Here is a 24,901-nt window from a genome sequence, read left to right as displayed (position 1 = left end):
ACGGTCAAGAGTCACCATTATGTCACCTCTTTGTATTCTAGCATTTTGTATGAGTCATAGAATCATATTCTATGACACATAACTTATGAGCTTTCACATTCCCCATGCTCATGAGTCTTGTAGTTAATGAAGAGAGAGGGTGACTATATAAAGCACCCTCCTCCCACCTTGTATTGAGTTAAGTCTTTCTCCTTTGTTAATATACTTTTACCTTGCGTATTCTCTGTGTCTTACTCCTTGTCTGTCTCACTCACTCTCACTCTCTCTCATACACACACATAACTCACATCTCTTCCGCTTCACAAGAATCACATCTGATTCTTTACACTATGCAATCCAAATATTCCCCATGACAATAGAAAACCGGGTTAAACGACAATATCTACGAATTGGTTGCGGCACCCCATGAAATCCATCAAACAATAACCTATTTCTCATGTTCCATCACCAATGGTAGTCCATCAACCATCACACACCAAAGAAACGCATTTGGAGGAAAAGGAAGATTAGAATTCCTTCCTCGATCTAAAGGTTGACACCACCAATGGTAGCCCATCAACCTATTTCTCATGTTCCATCACCAATGGTAGCCCATCAACCATCGCACACCAAAGAAACGCCTTTGGAGGAAAAGGAATAGTAGAATTCCTTCCTCGATCTAAAGGTTGACACCACCAATGGTAGCCCATCAACCATCGCACACCAAAGAAACGCCTTTGGAGGAAAAGGAAGATTAGAATTCCTTCCTTGATCTAAAGGTTGACACCACCATTGAACATAGCGCATGATGTGCCATGTATCCAATACCTTCTTCTCTAACCAAGCTTTATTTTTAGACTTCAACAAAGTTATAATATACATCATGAATGTGCACCACAAAATTTAAAAACTTCACTACCGAATGTCCAATCTTTGTGTGGTTCCTTGACAACCATGTTTTGAATTGGGGAATATAGAATTTGCAATGTCAAATTTGGTTGCCAACTATAATCAATATCCATGTGGTACATTAAACTTTGTTCGCATTGTCTGAAAGGCCATCATATTTGTCTACGCGATTCAAAAATAGCATCTTCCATAGTTACCATGTCATGCCTTGTCATTTGGTTGAACTTTGATCGGAGACTTCCTTTCTATCCCAATGCCAAGTCTTTGTAACATCAACATCAAGACTTTTCACTTTCCCTTACACTCTAATAAACAAAGCGAGGTGGCATGTGGATCGTGTAAGGATGGATCCACATGGAAGTGGGAGTACAATCAAGTGAAGTTAAGGGCCATAAGGAGTCATCATTGTCCTCATCTAAATTATGGTCACTAAGATATGTTATCTCTTTATTTGGTCATAATCACTATATGATGCATTATAAGCATAGAACGTAGTATTCGTGTTCGTGGAGGCATCGAAACGTTTGAATACGTTTGGAAACGAACACGTTTGAAAGGGGAAAAATGCGTGGTCCTTTTTTCCCCTTTTTTTGTATTCTTTTTTTAAAGATACGTTGTCGCTTCCTCTCTCTCTCTCTCTCTCTCTCTCTCTCTCTCTCTCTCTCTCTCTCCCCACACACACACACACACACAAAATCACAGTCTGCATACTTTTTTGGGTGGGAGGTGAATGAACTCTGTAACCCGAATTAATTAGTAATGAATGGATCCACAAAGGAATGAATGGCTTCCCAATTCTAATGCGATATGAGATCTTAAAGGGGCATTTCTCTGATGAGGATGTAGGAGACACTCCACACTCTCATTGGTTTTTGTGTTGCACCAATCCAATGGGGGACTTTCGGTGGGGTGTGGGCAAAGCTCAATTGGAAGAAGAGAGAGAAAATGGGTGGGGGGGTGGGCTATGTCTGTATTATTATAACAAAAAAAAAAGAGAATTAGCAAGAAAAAGGCACAGAGAGAGAGGATCATTCCTGCATAGGGGAGAAAAGAAACACTTTTTTTGTGTTTTGTCTCTTTTTTGTTCACTTGGGATTTTGATTAATCGGATCATCAGAAGAACGAGAAAGATGCTTGATTAATCATCATCATCATCATCATCATGGCGACAGACTCATGTGATCTATACATACTTGCACACTAATTTACGGCTTCTCAAGAGCATCAAAGAAAGAGGTTACACCCCATTGGAAATTACAATGGAAATGGTTGATAAAGAGGAAGATGTTGAAAGGTTATTGAACTTGCAAAAAGAGCGAGAAATTTTACATACTGAAAATTCAAATGATATCCTCAATAGTATGCAAGATTAGGACATTGAAGACAGTTATGTTGTTGATAGTAATGAGGCACATTCTAGTGAGAGTCCTCAAACAAATTACTACGTCAATTGAATTAGTAGAATTTTTTGTTAGTGTCATATTTTCTTCGTATTCTCGAATATAAGCTTTATGAGTTTTTGAATCTTTGATGATAGTTTATAATGACATAGTCCACTTGTTGGGATTGAGAGTGAATCAATATATAATATAGGCCATATTCAATCCAATCAAACGTGTCAATCCAATCCAACTTGGAGATGATTTACCATACATGTATGATTGAATCATTCGCGCACGCGAATGCACGTATGCTATGTATGGTTCATTCTATGATTATAAGCATGGCCTTGTTTCCCCCTTTATTGTTAAAACACTCCTTTGACGAATTTTACAAATCGACTTAAGAAACCTAGATATGATATATACGCATGAATCATTAGATTTAGATTTTTTTGAAGAGTTTATAATATTTTTTATTATGTTTTGAATGCTTGATATAAAGTGCAGTACAAGATTAGGAATATTGATTTAATGCAAACTGTGTTTCCTTGTAAAATCGAGACAACTAGTCTTCGATCACTTATATTGGATAATGTGGGTTTCATGATTGTAAAGAGTTGGCACTATGGGGTAGGGCAACAAAAAAGAGGTTAGTATGGTGCACCTAATTAGTCCCAGCTAGCAATCAGTCCCAAACATAGTTGGGAAAGACCCAAGCAAGGTTTAGGTTGGGACAGACCAAAGTAGTCCCAAACAAGAGTTGGATAGACCTAAGATGTCCCAAACAATGAGCAGTCCCAATGACTAGCCAAAAGGAAGCCCAACAACCACCTCTTAACCTAACGGCTAGGGAAGCCCAACAACTACCTCTTGGCCTAATGGCTAGGGTAGTCCAAAAGCCACCCACCCCTTGGGCTATATATGGAGGAGCTTGTCCTCATTTTGAGTCATTCTCAATCTATGAGTCCTACTCTCTCCTTTTGTAATCTTCTAGTCCCTCATCATCTTTTTGGTTTGTCCCAACCTAGGATTGTTGTAATCTTGTATCTCTTTCATGTAATATAAATCATCTTCTTGTCCCAATTCTCTTTGTCCCAACCAAGTTTTCATGTTGTTTTGAGAACCCCATAATTACTAGGGGCGCAATAGGTAGACTTGATCAAATTTGCCATGCTAAGTCCTCAAAGAACTGCTTCATGAGGCAAAGCCTCCGATTGTAGGGACATTGTAACATTTAATGTGGTCATTGTCATTCATGTTCATGTTCATCAAATAAAGTTTTTAAACTAATAGAACTTGGGAGGTAACGTATGTATGGATGTGGTTGGTAGTAATCTATCTATCCCATGCCGTTGGCGTTCTCAATTGCCCGTTTAGATCCAAAGTGTTTGTTTGTTTGGAAGACGTGGGAGTAAAAAAGTAAAAATGAATACATATGGACATACATACATCTTGTATTAGAAACTCAAGTTGTTTTTTGGTGAAAAAAAAACTCATGTTGGGGATTGATTGTGTTGTTCGTGCGAGTATTCACTTCAATTTTGAGGAGAGGAGATGGCCGATGAATATACCGAGTGCAAGCCCTGCCGGATAGCCCACCAGAAGTGCCCACGGACATACGAACTCACGGAACCAAATCATGATCTGCATTTGCCCACCTGTGCTTGTGCTTGTGATGCCCACCACATCATTAGTATTCATCACATTGTAGCTTGTGTTGCAGGAGGAAAGAGGGCAGCCATACAGCCCCGGGTTGTTCTCGTAGCTCATTTTCCCCAACTTGGTGTCAAAGTTGTTCTGTGTGGGAATGAGTCCTTCCAGTTGGTTGTGGGCGAGGTTTAAAGTATTGAGGTTGTCCAGAGACGTGAGATCTTGTGGGATGCCACCGCTGAGCTGGTTGTACGACAGGTCCAACACCTCCAACTGCCTCAATCTCCCGAATGTACCCTCACCTATGGGCCCGCTGATTCGGTTGTGGGACAGGTTGGCTCCTGTCAAACCCTGCAGCTCCCCGAAGCTCTCCGGAATTTCGCCTTCCAGATAGATAGTTCATGGACACATCAATGTAGATCCGTGCACTCAGCACATACTCAAGAATGTAGACAGTATTCTTCAGCGTGACAGGCACCTCAACGTAGAGGGTTGTCTGGTTCTTGTGTGAGGTTTGATTGAGCTTGAAGTAGACGAGGTGCGTGAGAGTCGCAGGGAAGCGGCCGTGGAAACGATTATTGGAGAGGTCCAGTGCCTGTAGTTTGGGAAGCTTCCAAACCCAGCCCGGGATGTGGCCACTTAGCTGGTTGTAGCCAGTGATGTCAAGAGTAGTAGTATTGCCTATGGATCCGTTTAAATATTTGTTCCGCTGCACATCAAAGATGATCAGTGCCTTACTCTCTGTTAGGCCAGCAGGTAGGCCCCCTTCTAAAGCATTTCCATAGACACTAAAAGTGTCGAGATTAGGCAACTTGGACAGATCCAAGTTCTCTATCTTCCCAGTCAAATTGTTCTGAAAGAGGCGTAAAGTCTGAAGACCAGACAGATTATGTAAAGCGTGGACAGGGACGATCCCTTGCAGGTTGTTTGTGGAGAGGTCTAATTTCTGCAGCTTTGTCAATGCCCCGATTTCGAGAGGAATGTATCCAGAAAGCTCATTGTTATTTAATGTTAAGCTCTCTGTGTTTATTAGGCGGCCGAGAGATGGAGGAATGCTTCCCGTGAGGTTGTTGTGTCCAAGATGTAGCTCTGTGAGAGCTTCCAAGCTCCCCAAGCACGCTGGTATACTGCCCTGCAAGTTGTTGGAAACCAAAACGAGCGTCTGCAGGCTTGTGATGCCACAAAAGGCGGAAGATATGGATCCTTCCAGAGCATTGCCGCCGAGATTTAGACTGGTGACGGTGCTGTGTTGTGCCAGGCCTTGGAGGAGTTGTTCTGGGATTGTTCCATTCAGATCATTAGAACCGGCGCTGAGTCGTTCCAGGTTGGGAAGCTGGCCAATCTGTGGTGGTATAGATCCTGTTAAGCGGTTTTTCGAGAGGACCCTCAAGATTGGCCCTAAATAGAGAGAGTTCCTGGAGGTTTATAAGCATTCCCAGCTCACTCGGGATGGAACCCATGAGAGGGTTGAACCCAGGAGGAGAGGCAAGAGAAGGGGTCATGGGTGATGGCATCCTTGAATGCTATGAGAGCTTGGGCTTGGGCTTGCACTACCTCATTTAGAAGAAGAAGAGTGATGTAGAAATCATTTAGAAAGGTGTGCCAACCTCGACTAGAGAATTAATGATTTCTTTTCCTTTACTACTGATCCCATTATTTGGAAATTGAGCTTGCCACCTTCCACCCGGACTCCACCACCAACCACCCCTTTTTTTATAAGGCTGAGACACCATAGTTTAGCCAAATCTTGCTCAAGCTTCCAAAGGATAGAGAATTGATTCTTATTCTAGCATGCAAGATGCTATAGGACAATATTGGTTTGTTTCCAAGGAATCACCATGGAGCGAGAAAAGGAATTTTATCAACATTAAAGACCTCCATTACCTAGTAGATGGACCATACCATTACAAGATCATGGAGATAATTGTGCACCATGTCCAATGTGCACAACTTACAAGGACATTGAGATGCATGCATGTGTATAGGTTAGTCACTACTCATAGTTCAAGAAGAAGAACAAAGTCAAGATATGCATTGATTTTTGTAAGGTTAACAAAGACACTAGTTGAGATAACTACTTGATGTCATACCTCAAGCACCTCTTAACACATGCAACAAACAAAGAAGCATGTAGTTCCATTAACATATTCTCATGGTACAATCAAATGACTGTTGCACCCCAATATCAATATAGAGACAACCTTTGACACAAAGTTTGGCATTTTTCAGTACAAACAAATGCCATTTAAACCCACCAATGTCATAAGCAGTTTTAAACATGGGGCAAATCGCGTATCCATCTCCATGTAAATGGGTTCTATTGCAAGTCCATTCGGAAGAGCACTTAACCTTACTAAGTGATTGATTCAAAATGTGTACAATATCAATTGCATTTTGACTCATTTTTTATGCGCAAATACATTTGCCTAACAAGGCTAAAGTTAAATGGATATCAAACGTGCCACCCCATAAACCAACAAGAAGGATGTGCATGCATGATGGGGTACACAAGTTATTATTAGTGTTTCACTAAAATGTTCGCCAAGAAGGTGCAACATTTCTCTATGGACTCCTTGAAGAGTTTAAATTGACCTAAGGAATGCACCAAATTGTTTCATTTACTCAAGGAATACTAACTAGAGCACCACCATCTTGATCACGAAGTTGGGAAAATGAGTTCATGTGCACCCAAACATGTCATACTTTCACAATAGGTACAATCTTGGCTCAGCCTAGAGACAAAAAGATGCAAGTCCCTACTAGGTTGGCAAGCCATCAACCAAATCTAAAGGAACAAATTTATTCTACTATAGAAAAGAGTGGCACTAGCAATGATACATGTACATTTGTTGAAAAAATAAGTAGTGCGTGCGTCATAGTGAATGAATACATGAAAACAAGAACATTACATAAATGGAAAAGGGTAGATAGAGAGAGTATCTTCTATTTGTCCCACATAGAGAGGACGGGGAGGAAGGGAGGTATAATTAGAGGGCTGTGAACTGCAGGAAAACATACTTACCTGGGCGGGGTCTATCGGTGATCAGCAAGGCCGATGGCTTAGGGCCGGCGCCTCCATTGCACTGCCGGAGGGGCTGTTTGCCCTAGCATCTCCCCAATGTGGGAGAGTGCACGTCATAATTTGTGGCAGCGGGGGCTCGCGTTCGCGCGGCCCCTTTCTCAATCAAATCAAATTCTGAATGTCATTCCGAAATTTTGGGTGTAAATAGATATGGGGAGTTTGTATCGATGTTGTAATGCAAATAACAGATATGGTGTAAACGTGACGTGGTAGAGGAAGTACATGTATGTTATGTAAATAAGACATATGGGGTGGAGTGGTCATGGATAAGTATATACAGCTGGCCGATGGCTTAGGACCGGCGCCTCCATTGCACTGCCGGAGGGGCTGTTTGCCCTAGCATCTCCCCAATGTGGGAGAGTGCACGTCATAATTTGTGGCAGCGGGGGCTCGCGTTCGCGCGGCCCCCTTCTCAAATAATCCAAAAGTCATCAAACTAGCTATCATGGTAATGGATCTATATACAGAATAGAGAGAAGAGAGTATCATGGAATTGTAAATGAATGTAATTCCTCACCCAATTCCCAGCGGAAATCTTTGGTTGGGGCCGATGCTGGGTTATCTGATCGTCATGGAGAAATGAATGTATATATAATAGCGCGAGAGCATCATGGAATTGTAAATGGAGCCATATATATAAACCAGTCTGGGTGGGAGAGTGCAGGTCATAATTTGTGGCTGTGGGGGCTCACGTTCGCGCGGCCCCCTTCTCAAATAATCTCCAATCAATTAAACTCTGAATGTCCGAAAATTGAGTCTACCTGGACTGCGTAATGTGTAAATGACATATGGGGTATATATACTTTAGATGTATGTTATGTAAATAACAGACGTAACGGGGTAGAGGGAGTACAGTTATGTGATGTAAATTGGGACCGATTCACTCTGCGTAGATTGACTGAACGCAGAAACCCTGGAACTGGCAGGCGATCATGCTTTTCACATGATTTCTCGTTACTCATGTCAGCATTCTCACTTCTGGTACCTCCAGGTGTTGTCACCAACAACCTTCCTCGATTGACAGAACGTTCCGCTACTGACACTTGAAAAAGCTTCTTTCAAGGTCTCGTCGCTTCGGTGAATCACTTGAGCCCCGAGACATTTTCAGTGCCATGAAGCTAGACCAGTGAGCTATTACGCTTTCTTTGAAGGATGGCTGCTTCCAAGCCCACCCCCTGGTTGTCATCGCTCGATCACTTCCTTTTCCACTAAGTGATTGCTTAAGGACCTTAGCGTACGATCTGGGCTGTTTCCCTCTCGACTTTGGATCTTAGCACCCGAAGTCTGTCTGTACAAACCCAGCACAGCTGGGGTGGAGTCATGGATAAACAAACGATAGGGTAAAGATGGAGGCAAATATATATATATAATAGTCATGGAATGGATATGAGGCATAAATATATATATATATAGATCAGTCGGGTAGGAAGCATCACATGGCATGTCTATACAACCCTGATCACTCCTGGACATGCTAGATGCCGCCAAATTCTTACCATGATAAGAGTGCGTAGAATCAATGGGTACCCCAACCTTTACGAAAATTGTAGGCAAACGGGGAGTTATTTACCAGCCTTACACTACCTATCGCTTGCATTATTTATTTAATCATCATTTATCGTTGCAGGAAGAACATTTTGGCCATGATTGTAGTGGGGGGGCGCGCCTGTATGACCTCGGCGTCAGTGCAATACCAAGGCGACGCACGCAGCTCCCAGAGACAGCAAGCTGCCTCGAACGGGTGCTGCCCCGATGAAAGAAATTAGGTTAATATCATGTGACCTTATAGGCCACGTATCAGATATTAAACTGATAAGAACAGATACTACACTTGATCTTAGCCAAAAGGCCGAGAAAGGTATGATTTCTTCTGTGCTTCTACTTCCATACTTATAGGAGACACCAAAAAGTGGTTTTGTATGTGGGATATATATATATCTCTACGTCTCTAACTGCTACATTGACCTTACTTCCCCGCTTCGAACACGAGACAACAACAACAATTATAGTACCATACAACCCACTAACCTTTCCGCAAGCTTTTACACTTCAAAGCTCATGTCACGCTTCGTCCATGACGCCGCCACTTATCTCCACTCTAAAGTGCCTTGATCTCTTTTCAACATGTGGCATATCACATTTTTGCCTCCCAACTCAAGAATGGAGTGAATCATAAGTAAATTATCCATGTTGCAAGACCACTAGAGGGACACAATCAACGAATCATGCCAACTGTGGTAAGGGATGTACTAAACAAATTGTAGAGAGTCTTGGTTTTATGTGAACCCATTTAAATTCCACATTTCGGTTAAACATGTGTCCGTACTCCTTTATCCTCATTAATATTCTAATGCTCAAATCTTAATTTTTTGCAATTAACCTCTTTGCATGAGAGAGTGGGTGGCTTCACAAAGTGGTTAAATTGATAGAGATGGTTGTTTTCGAATGATTTTGTGCATGTGTGTATTGATTAAGTCATTAATTAAATGTGTATGCTACCTAGGTTAAGTCCTGGTGCCAATAACATCTTATAATTTAATTCTGTTATGAGTGAATATTTTTAGGTGAGACAACTTTTCTACGAGTGAACTAGTCTATCCGTCAACGAGCTCAAGGGTGATTGACACTCTCTTGCCCGACTCACCATACAGAGGGCATTAATCTACCCAAGCCTCAAAGTGACAAACCAACGAGGTAGATACATCCTACCATAAATAGTAAAAAAGAAACTTCAAATTTGGCACCATTTGTTTGTGGACTCAGTAAGAAGCATTCACTTGTTTATCAATGGATATGCCCTAATTAGAATAGCCCTATATTTGATTATTGTATGTCTTCTTCTCCAAACAATTGAATTAAAGGCATTGTGTTTATGCTCATCAAAGCTAATTACTGGACAATTGTGTAATGATCAAGACCGTTGCGGTGCCGAAAAAGCAAGGTTGATGTTGCGGACTTGACTACCAAATGGAAATGAAAGGAGGCTAGATAGAGAGGAAAGTTGATTGATGACAAGTGTTGATTATATTTAAGTACTTTCATTTATCTCTCATTCACAATTGTAATGATAAGGTCTTCCCCCTAAGGTTTACAAGTTCTCCACCTTGCATTCCTACTAATCAATGGATGGTATTCAAGGTGTCACTATTTAAATGATAAGGTTTGGGAAGAAAACCCTTTTTTATAGATGCTTCATGAGGATACTCTCTTCTAAACTTAAATGAGGAGATGAGAATTCAATAAACCCAAAGAGACTCCATTACTATGCACTCCAAATATTCCCACAACAATTAGAACCTCGAACAAAGTTCCATGGGTTTTATCGATGCCTGTGAAGTAGCAATCGGAAGCATGTTCATGTAACTTTTTTGCTTTGAAGTGGTACTTAGGCAAAAGTTGTTCTAAGTGAAGCCAAACATTGCCCAATGTTTCAATTCATTCAAGTCGACTAAGGACATTACAATACTGTATAAAAAATGGAATAATGAGGGCATCCAAATTGTACAGAAAGACAAAGTAAAGATTTTATAAGCAAATGCCTCTTTTGGAGATCAATCATGATGTGATAAATTCAAAGTATATATACGAGAGAGAAAGTATATATACTATTGTAGGCAAACAGGCAGTTATCTACCAGCCCTACACTTTGCTTGTTCATGTTCAGGTCGTGCATTATTTACATTTGGGCATTGGGTCCGCATTAGTGGCCCAACCAGAGAATAGAGAGCTTATGGCTGTGAAGATTATGGGTGATTATAGTGGGGTGTATGATCTCAGCGTCAGTGATCTACCAACACCACAGACAGATGGTATGATAGACGAAAAACCAAATGCTAGCTCAATAAAATAAGAGATCATCGATAAGCTTAACCATTAGGCCATGGACTTTTATTCAATTTTTTCTATTTACATATTTACATTGTTTTCTTTTATGGTTGTCCCTTATAAGGACCGGGTACGGCAGACGAATATGCCAAGTGCAAGTCCAGTCGGATAGCCCACCAGAAGCGCCCATGGAGATACGAACTCATTGAACCAAATCACGATCAATTGCTGTGTTTGCCTGGCAGTGGTGCCCACATCACTACTAGCATCATCAATGCTTGTGTTGCAGGAGGTGGAAAGAGGGTAGCCACACAGGCCCGGGTTGTTCTCAAAGCTGGCAGATGAGAACCTGGTATTGAAGTTGTTCTGTGTGGGGATTGGTCCTTCCAGTTGGTTGTGGGCCAGGTCTAGAGTAGAGAGGCTGCCCAGAGACGTGAGATCTTGTGGGATGCCACCGCTGAGCTGGTTGTAGGAGAGATCCAGCACCTCCAACTCCATCAATCTCCCAAATGTACCCGCAGGTATTGTGCCGCTGATTCGGTTGTGGGACAGGTTGGCTCCTGTCAGACCTTGCAGCTCCCCGAAGCTCTCTGGAATTTCGCCTTCCAGATCATTCAGGGACACATCAAAGTAGATACGGGTACTCAGAACATATTTGAGAATGAAGACAGTGTTCTTGAGAATGACCGGCACCTCCTCGTAGAGGGTAGTCTGGTTCCTGTCTGAGCTTTCATTGAGCTTGAAGTATGAGAGGTGCGTTAGAGACGCAGGGAAGCGGCCGCTGAAGCGATTGTTGGAGAGGTCCAGTGCCTGCAGACTGGGAAGCTTCCAAACCCAACCGGGGATGTCGCCGCTAAGCTGGTTGTAGCTCACCGAGAGCACCCTGAGCTTGGATAAACCAGTTATCTCAGCAGTAGTAGTATTGCCTAAGGATCCGGTGAGATATTTGTTCCCCTGCACATCGAAGATGACCAGTTCCTTATTCTCCGTAATGCCAGCAGGTAGGCCCCCTTCTAAAGCATTTCCATAGGCACCAAAAGTCTGGAGGTTGGGCATCTTGGACAGGTCCAAGCTCTCTATCTTCCCACTCAAATTGTTTTGAGAGAGTCGTAATGTCAGAAGACCAGACAGATTATGTAAAGCGTCAACAGGGACGATCCCTTCCAGGCTGTTTGTGGAGAGGTCTAATTTCTGCAGCTTTATCAATGCCCCGATTTCGAGAGGAATGTATCCAGAAAGCTCATTGGTATTTAATGTTAAGCTCTCTGTGTTTATTAGGCGGCCGAGAGATGGAGGAATGCTTCCTGTGAGGTTGTTTTGTCCAAGATCTAAGTTTGTGAGAGCTTCCAAGCTCCCCAAGCACGCTGGTATACTGCCCTTAAAGTTGTTGGTACCCAAAACTAGCGTTTGCAGGCTTGCGATGCCACAAAAGGAGGAAGATATGGATCCCTCCAGAGCATTGCTACCGAGATGGAGAGTAGTGAGGGTGCTGTATTGTGCCAGGCCTTGGAGGAGTTGTTCTGGGATTGTTCCATTCAGATCATTAGAACCTAAATGGAGTAGTTCCAGGTTGGGAAGCTGACCCATCTGTGGTGGAATGGACCCTGTTAAGTGGTTATACTCGAGGTTCAGATGTTGTAGATCTGGAAAATTCCAGCCGAACTCAGGAGGAAAGGTGGCTTCCAATCCGCAGTAAGTCAGATCCAAGTATTGAAGCTGCGTTAAATTCTGCAATGCTTTCGTAGGGAACCCCCCGTCAAGGTGGCTAAGCTGCCATGCCAGCGTTTGTAGGTTTGGCATTCTACTGAAACATTCAGGTATGCTCCCTGTAAGACCCAGGGACAGGGGATATTCTGGTGGAAGGAAGGTGAAGACATCAGATTGGGGCATCCACCCCACGTCGAACCATTCCATTTGGGTACAGTTGCAAAGCGCAACGGGAACTGGACCCTCAAGGTTGGCCGTAAAGAGAGAGAGTACCTGGAGGTTTATGAGCATTCCCAGCTCACTGGGGATGGAACCCATGAGAGGGTTGAACCCCAGTCGAAGGTCGGTGAGTTGTGAGCAGCTACCGAGCGCAGCTGGTATCTTGCCTGTCAGGTTGTTGCTCTGGAGGTACAAGGTCTGCAGCTGGGTGAGGTTGCCGAGGCTAGAAGGGATGGGGCCTTCCAGGCTTGTGTGAGAGAGATCCAGATTCTGCAGAGAGGCACAGGTGCCAATAGAAGCAGGAATGTGGCCAGTGAGATTGATGCCATCTATGTACATGTCTTCGATGGTAGATCCAGCAGCGCTACAGAAGCCAAAAGTGGATGGCAGTGACCCGTGGAGCTTGTAGGGGCGTGGCTCGTAGGGATAACCATCCACAGTGTCTATCACATTAAGATCTTGGATTACCAGGGTTTGGAGGTGAGGAAGCTGCCAAATGGATGGGGGGATGGATCCTTGTAGACCCGCGACAGTCAAGGACAAGATCTGCAACTGTTGGCAATCTCCCAAGGAAGAGGGAAAGGATGCCCCGGATGCATCAAGGCCAAACAGTACAAACGCTTCAATGGTAGCACAGAAAGAGAAATTCGCAGTCGCTGGAAAAGAGGTGGGCGAGATGCTGAGAAGTGGGGGTGAGGAGTCGGACCAGGTGTCAGTGATGTAGAGGTACTGAAGAGCCGGGAGATGGGTCCACAGCTCTGGAGGAACAAGGCCGCTGAGGCCAGTGTGTCTAAGGCGCAGGGTTTGGAGGTTTGGGGAGTTGAGGATGAGGGAAGGGGGGATGGCACCAGAGAGGAGGGCGTTGTAGCTGAGGTCGAGGTATGTGAGGCTGGAGGAGTTGGTTGGTTGGTGGGTGAAGAAGAGGGAGGAAGAGAGGGGGCCTGAGAAGTTGTTGTAGGAGAGATCGAGATGAGAGAGGGAAGGGAGAAGAGCGAGAGAAGGGGAGATAGAACCAGAGAGGTCGCAGTAGGAGAGGTTGAGGGAGGTGATGTGGAAGCTGTCATCACAGAGCAGGCCGTACCAGCCGGCAGTGCCGTTAGAGGGGCAGTAGGAGGGCGGTGCCGTGGTGTGGATAACATCATTAGTAGAGTTGGAGGAGGTGGAGGTGGAGGTGGCGGTCCAGGAGGAGAGGCAAGAAGAGGGGTCGTGGGTGACGGCATCCTTAATTGTCACGAGAGCTTGTGCTTGTGATTGTGCTTGTGCTTGTGCTACTGCCATGTCATCGGAGGAGGTGGGCGCGGGCGCAGTCGCCACAGCCACAATCTCCGCTGGCATTGCCGAATGTATGATGAGAATAAGGATTGAGAGGAGAGGGAGAGTGCATGGGAAGCTCGGCATCTAGTGAAAACGGAATATTAAGGATGGTCGAAACCAACCGAGGAGGAACGGAGTGTAGGATACGATGGAGGAGGGGGAGTGAGTGAGTGAAAGAGATGGAAGTTTTGGAATAGAGGAAACCAACTGCAACCAACGTAATGAATACGTTTGAAGATGGGACGGGGAGTGATGAACAGCAATGGATGCCTTGCAGAGTAATTGATTACGTCAAAGAAGCAGGATAAGTCATTCATTTATAGAGTAACTCCCGACCCGGACGTATGACTCCCCATGGACTTTGCCGCCACCCACTATCCCACTTAACAAAGCTGAACCCACCACAGATTCGCCAATTCCTGGTCAATCTTCTAAAGCATACAGATTTTATCCTTATTCTAGTATTGCCGGATGCGATGACAAACACTCCTTATCACCACTAAGAACGTGCCAATGAATCATGATAATATTGAGGGGATGTTCAGAACAACAACAAAGGCGGCCAATACCAATATACATAAAGTATGTTAAGGCTTAATCCCAAGACATAAAGCATGTTAAGGCTTAAGTGGTTTGGAATTAGTTTGATTCAAGCTCGATAACTTCCAAACCAGTTTGGCCTTGTCCACCAAACTGGATAAGCAGAAACTAAGTTGTTGCCGATTCCTAATGCAGATAGCATCTCACTTTGTCTCTCTTTCATATGCTAGGTTAGGGATCGGCAACGGCTCGGCTCAAGCCTAAACCGTTTGGCTTAGCCGGCTTGAAAACGGCTTAGCGGCTCGGCTCGGCTTGGCTTGAGCCTCGCCAACCGGCTCAAGCCGGATAAACCGTTTAAGCCATTTATAAACTTTAGAGAGGGGGAGAGAGACAACAGACAAGGGGAAAGAGAGAGAGAGAGTAAGGGAGGGAGAACTACATAGACGAGGAGAGAGAGACAGAGGGAGGGAGACAACATATAAGGAGAGAGAGAGAGAGAGACTACACAAACGAGGAGAGAGAGAGAGAGGGAGGGAGACAACATATAAGGAGAGAGAGAGAGAGAGAGGAACTACATAGAGGGGAGAGAGAGGGAGAGGGAGAGAGAGTCGAGACCACAGACGTGAGAGAGAGTGGGAGGGATCATCTGAGAGAGAGAGGGAGGTAGGGAGAGAGAGAGAGAGAGACGAAGGTTTCTAAACCGGTTTCCAAGCCGGTTTGGAAACCGGTTTACAAGCCGGTTCACAAACCCGGTTTGTGAACCGGCTCGGCTCGGCTCGGCTCAGGTTTGAGATCCTATAAGCGGTTTAGGCTTAGCCGGTTTGGTAAGCCTAAACCGAACCGTTGCCGATCCCTATGCTAGGTAACTACACAGAATCTCTCTCTCAAACACACACACACACACAAAGCATATATAAACATATATACATACATATTGATACAATCATACACACATAAAGTAATAAAAACATTTATACATACACTGAACACATTGATTTAACACATATTCATTAAATCATGCACATATATGTACATATTCATACAATCAATTATACATACAAACATCCATTCATACACACAAACATACATCAAATATTCCGTGTTAACACAAATTTATTAAATCATACCAGTACACATACATTTCACATTCATTGTCACATGTTAACTCTCTCTAGTAATATATTATTACAGTTAACCAAATATGTAAACAACATAGTACATATAAAGAAAGACAATCACCATTTCCATTATAAAGAAAGTATACAACACACATACAAGAGGCAGAGTGATTAAGGTTTTGCTAATTAGCGCTTAACCTTACTCACTCTGAAACTCAAGTGGAAGATTCAGGAGATGGAATTAGAGCTCTAAATAAAGCTATGTTAAAAGGAGAAAACCCAAGAAGATATAAGAACTACCAAAGTCACCAAATACATGACTTTTATAAATTTTTAAAATGGGTTTGGGACACTTTCATATTAGAGTGGCCATTTGCCCTCTAGCTTTCAGTGAGATTTATTCTATCCCTCTTTTTCTAGAGTTCATTTGAGCTTCCAATATATTTTGGTTCTCGATGTCTTTGTAGTTTTTGCTGTGAATGGTGGGTATTGAACATTCCCCCTAGCATAATGATTGCACACTCTTGGGTGCACAACATTGGGAGTAGAGAATAGGCGAATGGAGTCAAAATGGGTCTTGATGCAGATGGGGGGGGGGGGGGGGGGGGGCGGGGCATGGGGTGTTGTTGGGAAGGGGTGGAGTTGTGTTGTTGAGGATGGAGTAGGTGGGGCTTGGAGCACAATTGAGAGGATGTTGAAGGCAATGGGGGAGGCGTTGGAAGTTGAGAGGGGGAAGTTTGACGTATTGCATCTAGGAGGTGCCGAGGAATTCTTTTACATTGTTTGCTAGCCAATTATGGGCATTGCAGATATTCCTTGAACACCTTCTTTGTGGTCAACAAAACCAAAAGAGCTTGTTTCATTTGTTACATGATTACTCAAGGTGTACAAGGGAGTTATAAATAGCTTTGTTTGGTATGAAGTTGTCCTTGTGTACACAAGTACTGCTCAAACCATATGTGATGGTATGGCATTTGATTCGCTCTTGACGAGGTTTGTCGAACCCTCTTTGCATACTCAAGTGGAGTTGAGCTATTTTGTTGGAGTTGGGAAGCTGGTGCGCATTTGTCTTGGGTGTCGTTCTAGTACTTGCTTGGTTGTGCATAGGACACTAATATGCTTTTCTAGCTCCGCCCTCCTTTTGCACGCTAGAGGTTATATTTATTCAATCTTTCATGGCCTCCACTTTGGCTAAGAGCATGACTAGTTTAGTTTTGAGTTGTCCTATTTGATTTTGAAGTGTGTTGGCTTCTGTTCTTGCATGGTCAAGGTAGGGATTTTGTTTTTTTGCTCTCTAGTCCAAACGTCTAGTTGTGGTTATAATTGTGTAACCTTCACAACATGAAGTGTTTTGGCTTGTCGAGTGTCCTTTGTTAGATGGACAAACGTGATGGCTGAGAGTTCCATGTGCACTCAGGTATCGTCGTATCTTTGTGGGTCTCCAATTTGCTTTATATCCTCCAGTGGTTAGTGTGTTCAATTTGAGCTAGGGGATTGTGGTGGGCCTTTGGGTTGTAGTTGTCAATTAGGTGTTGCTTGTGTCGGGCTCACGTTGTTGTGTTCTAAGAGAGCCACTTTTCGTTGTGTGATGGTTGTGTTTTGCATTATGTATCTGTTGGTGGGGTATGATGCTCTTCTTTTGTGCAACACATGATTGTGTTGGGGGTAGTCCATGTGTGGTTTCTATGTGCATGAACAAGAAAGTGTTTTATGTATCAATGGAGTTATGACTCCCATCAATATCATTGGGTTGAGGATCCGGATCAACGTATACTCTATTAGTAGAGAATATGGCAATAGTGGATGTCGGTCACTCATGAGCTACTAGCTTAAGTAACCCTAGTGGTTCTCTCTCTCGCTTGATCTTTCATTCTTGATAGAGTATACTAATTAACATTAGGGAAAAGTACCAGGATACCCCTGAAAGTTCGTCTATTTACCAGAATGCCCCCGGAAATTCCAAATTTACCAAACTACCCCTATGTCCAAAAAAAGACTCTTTATAAAGTAAGTATACACTCAAATCTACAAGCCTTATTTACCAGAGTACCCTTAAACCTAAACTTATTTACCATAATGCCACTATATACCTATTTTGACCAATTTATACCACTTTTATTTTTCAAAATACATCATCAATCAAACTAAATTATCAAAATTATATTATATATCAATAATTTCAATTGAAAGGTCACCTTAAAATCCAATTCTATGAATTTACACCGAGTTATAAATTTTTTGATTGAAGTGACCAAAATTTAATCTTAAAACCAAAACATTTGATCACACACCAAATTTTACCATTGGGATGCCATTTTGAAGCCAAATTCCATGAATTTACGAATTCACAAACAATTTGCAGCCAAAATGTTAAACCAAATCTCATGAAAAACATTGCTACCAAAATGTCATTTTAAACGAAATCTCACATAACACTTTGCTATTAAAATGCCATCTTAAACCAAATTTCATGGTTTTAAACTAAATTTTGTTAGCAAAATGCAATCACAACTAAATCTCCTCAATCTTATCAATTTCAAAAATACTCGCAAACCAAAATTAATTATCGAAATGTAATAATTACATGTTAATTTTGACCCGTCTATAAAAAGTGTAATTCCAAAAATATCCACACAATCAAATATATCTATCGACTCAACAAAATATCTAATAATGCACAAGATAACCCCATATCTTGATGATGAAGATGATTGATAAACCCAATGAAGAAGAAAGAAAAGAAAGACTACATTGTTAGGTACAAAGGACCCAAACAATCGTGTAAGTAAAGAAATTTGTGTTTGAAGGGTATTTTGGTAAATAGGGCTTGTAGATTTGAGTGTATAATTACTTTATAATGTGTATTTTTTTGGACATAGAGGTAGTAGTTTGGTAAATTTGGAACTTCCAGGGACATTCTGGTAAATAGACGAACTTCCAGGGGTATCCTGGTACTTTTCCCTTAACATTACATACGTGAAAAGAGTAAGAGATAATGCACACAACTTATTATGAAAGAGTGTGTCACACACTTACAAGAATGAAGTGATTAGAGTTTGGCTTAATTAGCTCTTAACCCTAATCAGTGTTAAACTCAAATTAAAGATTAAGGAGGGGTTGTACTAAATCTCGTTGTAGTTGGTGGGTAAAATGTTCATACAAGTTCACAAACCAACAAGTTGGCATAACTAATGTGTGTCGTCAAACAAGGGTCCACCTCTTCATTGGAGAAGTCATTTGGCACACAAATTCGTGTGTCCCCCATTTCTCGTCTAGACAACTTTTCCAATGTTGGATGCAACATTTGAATCATGTGGAATATTGCCCCTCTCAAATTCCTCGAGGATTAGCATCCAACACAAATTTGGTGGTTAGGATGTGAGTTTCCATGTACAATAATGGGTAGTGAGTAGTGCCCACTCACTCATGAACTAGTTTCATTTTGCTTCGTATAGCATCTAAGAAGCAACACATGTACCCACATTATGTATATCATAGATTGTGCAATGAGGGAAACATCACGGGATAGGATGGTTAGTAAAAGTAGTAGTAGTGGTAGTGTTGAGTGTGTCATGGCGAAGGGAATGCGTACATATAACATACAAAAAGAGCGGAAATGGAAAAGTGAAGATAGAGAGTGTACCTTCTATTTGTCCCACATAGAGAGGACGGGGAGGAAGGGAGGTATAAATTGAGTGGTTTGAGCTGCAGCAAAACATACTTACCTGGGCGGGGTCTATCGGTGATCAACAAGGTCGATGGCTTAGGGCCGGCGCCTCCATTGCACTGCCGGAGTGGCTGTTTGCCCTAACATCTCCCCAATGTGGGAGAGTGCACGTCATAATTTGTGGCAGCGGGGGCTCGCGTTCGCGCGGCCCCCCTTTCAATTTATCTCCAAAATCAAATTGGGCCCTTCTAAGCTTTTGGAAAGTGAGTTTTAATATTAGAAATTTGGGAGCACGATTATGCAATTTAAAAAACAGATGGACTAAAACAATAGGTGGAGATGGAGAAAGAGTGCATACATAATAGAGAGACAGACAGAATCATGGATTGTATATGGACGCGCATATATATATATATGGCAGCACATGGCATGTCTATGCACCCATGATCACTGCTAGACATGCTATGCATAGAACCCATGATTACCAAATTCTTACCATGATACGGTGCAGAGCATCATGGGTATGCATACCCCATCGAATAGGAAGTGTAAAGAGAAGTGTAACAAACGGGCAGTTATCTACCAACCCTTTAGTACCCATTGCTTGTTTAGGTTCAGGTTTGCATTATTTACATTTTGGGCTTTGGGTCCGCATTAGTGGCCCAAACAAAGGATAGAGAGTTTGTGGGATTGAAGGTAATGCATGACCCAATGCCCAAAATGTAAACTGGAAGAATGTTGAAATGTATTCGTGCCGATAATGGCGGTGAATATGAAGGATGATTTGAGGAATATTGTCATGAGCATGGTATTAGACTAGAGAGAAGTGTCCTGAAAACACCTCAACACAATGGTGTGGCTGAGAGGATGAATATGACAATTTGTGAGTGGATAAGATGTATGTTATCCCACCCAAAATTGCCTAAATCCTTTTTGGGGTGAATCAATGAGGACTACAATTGACCTCATAAACCTATTTCCGTCAGCCCCCTTGGATGACGATGTTCCCGAGAGGGTTTGGACAGGTAAAGATGTGTCATACAAACATTTGAGAGTGTTTGGATGTAGGGCCTACATTCACATCCCAAAAGATGAAAGATCCAAGCTTGATGACAAATGCAAACCATGCATATTCTTGGGATACAACCATGAGGAATTCGACTATAGACTTTATGACCCAGTAGAGAAGAAGGTCATTAGAAGCAGGGATGTGGTATTCCTTGAGGATCAGATCTTACAAGATTCGGAGCTAAATGAAATGCATGATCTCACCCCTGATTTTTCAGTCACTGAACACCCAATTCCTACCCCAGACACACAAGGTCATGGGGGAGATATCGAGGAGTATGATGATATGGTTGATGATGCAACTGACGATGATGATGGGCAGAATCATGACCATCATACTCTAGGTGACATTTCAGCAGCTCCTCCGAAAGAGGAAGAGGTTAGAAGGTCTATGAGACAAAGAAGACCTTCTACTAGATACAACCCACATGAATATGTGATGCTTTCAGATGGAGGAGAGCCAGGAAGCTTTAGAGAAGCTATGGCAAATGATCATAAGGAGGAATGGGGTAGTTGGATCCCGTCAGTTTAATCATCCCGCCTAATGATTCATCTATGTTCCAAGTCTTTGCGGAGGGTATGAATCTCGCTCTGATACCACTTGTTGGGAATATGGATCCGAATCGGGATGATTTGGACTACCAACTCAATCAAGAAAAATTAAACCACGGCTGAAACCACAAGACAGAAAATGAGAGTACACCAAAATTTTTAACGTGGAAAACCCAAAATAGGGAAAACCACAGGTACCTTAGGTTCCAAACAACTTCACTATATCTTTGAGTACAACGGAATACGTCCTCACTAGAGGGGTGTATCTACCTCAAGGCAATGGCCTTGGTTACAACCTTCACTCAATTGGGTGGATAGAATAACAAGGATTACAAACTGCGTACAAACTCTCTAGGTTTTGACTAGAGAAATGTCTTAGCCTCAAGGTAGCAACCTTGGCTACAATCGTCACCCGATTGGGTGGATACAATAACAATAAGCACAAGGAATGTACTAGTCTCTCTAGGTTTTTGTCTAGAGGAAATATATTAGCTTCAAGGCAACAACCTTGGCTACGATCCTCACCCGATTGGGTGGATAAACCAGAGAAAACGAAAACTAGAGAAACATAAAACGAAGAAACTTGAAATAACTAGACAGGACAGGTGTTGTTCAATTGTGGTTCTTCGATAACACGAACAACCCCTTGTAGGTCTCTGTCTCTACATCGATAGTCAACTCTTTCTCTTGCTCCCTCTTTCTTTTTCTGTTTTTCTCTCTCTGTTTTTCTGTTCTTCCCGCCCTTCACGTCGGTATGTACAACCCGGTTAGTTGTGCCCGGGCACTCGCGCGCGCACACATACACACACACACACACACACCCGACTACTGCCGGCACACCTACCCCGACAACCGCGCATGCACCCGCACTCGAACCCTAAGCTAACCGGAAACACAGACACACACACATAGATATATACATGATGCCCGTGGTGACGCCGCCGGTGTCGCTCGGCAAGTGCGAGTGGGCTTGCATCCTAGGATCGGTCGGGAAGCACCCATGCGTGTTCGCGCGAAGAGATCCTCATGCATGGCACCTCTCTGCTAGAGGTGACGCCGCCGGTGTCGCTCGGCAAGTGCGAGTGGGCTTGCATCCTAGGATCGGTCGGGAAGCACCCATGCGTGTTCGCGCGAAGAGATCCTCATGCATGGCACCTCTCTGCTAGAACTGCCTCCTATCGCCCAGCGGCCTATGGGGAGCACTCGGGCTCGCCGGCTCGAATGGGTCTTGCATGCCGAGGAGTGAAACCCGCCACCGAACTTCCGTTGAGTGCACGGGCTCACCACCACGATAGAAATCGACACCCACACGCACACAGACACACTAGGATGCGACGTGCTGAGAACCCGCCGAAGGTGAAGACAACCCACGCGCTGCTTGTTGCTATCATGATATGGCAAGACTCGAACCCATGACCTTAGGTTATATGGGTCGAGCTCTTGACCATTATATCATCTATTGTAATACGTAGGATATTATTTTCATTTACATTTTATTATAGGAAATTAATGTATATTCTAGATTTCTCTAGAACATTCTAGAAGCTTCAAGATTACTCCTGAAAACACTATAAAAGAGGGCACTAGGCATTATGTTGAACCAAATTGGTTCAACGCCAGTCTTAAGCCTTTTAGCCACCATTGTATATTCTCTTCACATAATACATATCTTTCTTATCATCACTCTCTCCCTCTCTCGATCTCTCTCTTTCTCTCCGTCTCGCTCACTTCCTCCTTCTCTCAAAGAAGTTCTACACCTCTCATAGTACTAATCCTTCGTTTAGTACTAATTCCTTCTCTGTGTTAGTACTGTTCCTTACAGTTGCAACCAAACACTTGATCTTAGCCAAATGGCCGATAAAGGTATCATTTGTTATATGCTTCTACTTTCCATACTTATAGGACACACCAAAACATGGCTTTGTATGTGGGATATATATATGTATATTGTTGAGAGATCAAGCTCAACTTAGTTTAGTTAGTTAGTCAACCATGTAACTTCATAGTTACCTAGATAGAATCTAGTTAGAAGTGTTGACTATAACGCCTTAAATAGGACCTTGTACTTAAGTGGGATATTCTAGATCCTCCACTCCCAAGTACATTTAATATAGGACTTACACCTTTGTACCTAGATTCTCCTCACACATGTGCACCCTTTGTATATATAGAGTTGGTATATATACCTCATTGTAGGTATTTTTGTATTTGTTGTTGATGATGATGATGCTAATTTAATATAGAGTTAATCATCCCCCATCTTGTGTTGTTCATAAGTGTTAACTTCCTCTCTCTCTCTTCCTCTTACACACATACCCACACATATCACTTAATCTTCTGCTTATCAACTAATCACATAATTAGATACTAATTAACCCGTAGTTAATCACCTAATTCTAACATGGTATCAGAGCGTGTGGTTTAGAAAATCCACTAAGCCCACCCAACTCCATGATTGTGCGTTTGAGACGCCGACGACAAAATCCGACTATCGGCTATCGTAGTGCCGCTACGTAGCATGTGTACATGATCGAAGGAAGAAAAGCAAAAGAAGAGAAGACACTACAATCAACATGAACACACAAATGGGTAGGTCGCTCCCTAGTGAAAAGTTAGACAGGGGAAATTATTCATCTTGGGAGTACAAGATGACCCAATACCTCGTCAGCTCACGCCGAAATAGAGATAGAAGCCGAAGATCGGCTCACGCGCATGTTCGAAGAAAGCCCAATTACAACAAGGCTTAGTGGGCCTCAAGAACCTTCGAGCGATCAAAGCACATCTCGGCCGAGTTCGAAGCTGGACAAAGGGAAGGCGAAAATGCCGGAGTATGAAGACAATCACTTCGACGACAACGAATCAACTCACTCCCTCGATAGTGAGTTCGACGGCCTTGACATCCGGACAAATGGAGTGAAGAAAGCCTTAGTATCCGGAAATGAGAAGCTCCGCCGATCCACCTGTGAAAAGAACCCCGTAAGCTGATTCAACTACAACGATTATATGGCGTACCATTACGCCTTTATGATGAAGGTAGCAACAATACGGGAGCTGGAAACCTTTTCCGAAGCTGTGAAGGACCCGCGATGGGTCGAAGCAATGAACGAGGGGATGCGGGCACTTTGCAAGAACGAAACATGGGATCTTGTTCCCCACTCACCGCACAAGAAGGCGATCGGTTGCAGATTGATCTACAAGGTGAAATATAACGTTGATGGCTCCATAAACCGCTACAAAGCTCGACTCGTAGCAAAAGGATATGCACAAACACATGGAGTCGACTATGAAGAGACATTTGCCCCCGTGGCAAAGATGACAACGGTGCGGACCGTAATTGCACTCGCAGCGGCAAAAGGGTGTCATCTCCATCAGATGGACGTAAAGAACGCCTTTCTTCAAGGCGAATTAGAAGAGGAGGTATACATGGTACAACCACCCAGCTTCGAATCGCGTACTCATCCGAAAGTCGTGTGCTGACTCAAGAAGCCACTCTACGGCCTCAAGCAAGCACCGCGTGCTTGGCATTCGAAGATTATGCAATATCTTCATCGAATCGGCTTTCGAATGTCAAAATCTGACAACTCCCTCTACGTACGAAATGACTCTAGAAGCTCGATTTTCATCATCCTATACGTGGATGATTTGGTGATTGGAGGTGAGCATTTAGTCGACATCAACAAGGTGAAGTCCCTCCTCTCCAACAAATTCGAGATGACGGACAACAATGAATTACTTCGACATGAAGGAGATCGTCCGAACTGGATAGCAACTGAAGCGGACATCAATCGAAAGGAACCAACCCAAGTTGAGCTTGAGGGGGCGTGTTGAGAATCAAGCTCAACATAACACAACGTGTGAACACACCTTTCAATAGTCAAGAGTCACACCA

The 24,901-nt window shown here is 43.1% G+C and overlaps 1 protein-coding gene, 3 non-coding genes and 1 pseudogene across 4 annotated transcripts; 3 read left to right on the top strand and 2 right to left on the bottom strand.

Annotated features, from left to right (window-relative positions):
• Nucleotides 1-3,800: 3,800 nt before the first annotated feature.
• On the bottom strand, nt 3,801-14,088 carry LOC147852712 (uncharacterized). Its single transcript, XM_087333281.1, has 3 exons — nt 10,947-14,088; nt 4,361-5,318; nt 3,801-4,314 (listed from the first exon to the last, which is right to left on the bottom strand). Exons 1-3 carry the CDS (start codon nt 14,086-14,088, stop codon nt 3,801-3,803), a joined length of 4,614 nt encoding a protein of 1,537 aa, XP_087189407.1.
• LOC147852715 (U1 spliceosomal RNA) lies at nt 6,935-7,099 on the top strand. The gene has a single exon (XR_015531352.1). It is a non-coding gene; the product is annotated as a U1 spliceosomal RNA (small nuclear RNA).
• On the top strand, nt 7,275-7,413 carry LOC147852714 (U1 spliceosomal RNA; annotated as a pseudogene).
• LOC147852713 (U2 spliceosomal RNA) lies at nt 8,658-8,864 on the bottom strand. Its single transcript, XR_015531358.1, has one exon. It is a non-coding gene; the product is annotated as a U2 spliceosomal RNA (small nuclear RNA).
• Nucleotides 14,089-19,442: 5,354 nt separating the features above from the next.
• Nucleotides 19,443-19,607, top strand: LOC147852711 (U1 spliceosomal RNA). The gene has a single exon (XR_015531372.1). It is a non-coding gene; the product is annotated as a U1 spliceosomal RNA (small nuclear RNA).
• Nucleotides 19,608-24,901: the final 5,294 nt, after the last annotated feature.

This window comes from Azolla caroliniana, unplaced genomic scaffold (assembly GCF_043228905.1).
Source record: "Azolla caroliniana isolate FFs.n. ecotype wild unplaced genomic scaffold, voAzoCaro1.0.p SCAF_17, whole genome shotgun sequence".
NCBI classification, from domain to species: Eukaryota; Viridiplantae; Streptophyta; class Polypodiopsida; order Salviniales; family Salviniaceae; genus Azolla; species Azolla caroliniana.
This window is presented reverse-complemented; position numbering and strand designations above follow the sequence as displayed.

Coding starts and splice junctions, on each gene's coding strand:
- LOC147852712 (XM_087333281.1), bottom strand. CDS start 14,088: ATGCCAGCGGAGATTGTGGCTGTGGCGACTGCGCCCGCGCCCACCTCC. Junction 5,319..10,946: donor CTGCCGTACCCGGTCCTTAT/AAGGGACAACCA, acceptor CTCTCTATTTAG/GGCCAATCTTGAGGGTCCTC. Junction 4,315..4,360: donor AATACTGTCTACATTCTTGA/GTATGTGCTGAG, acceptor TCCATGAACTAT/CTATCTGGAAGGCGAAATTC.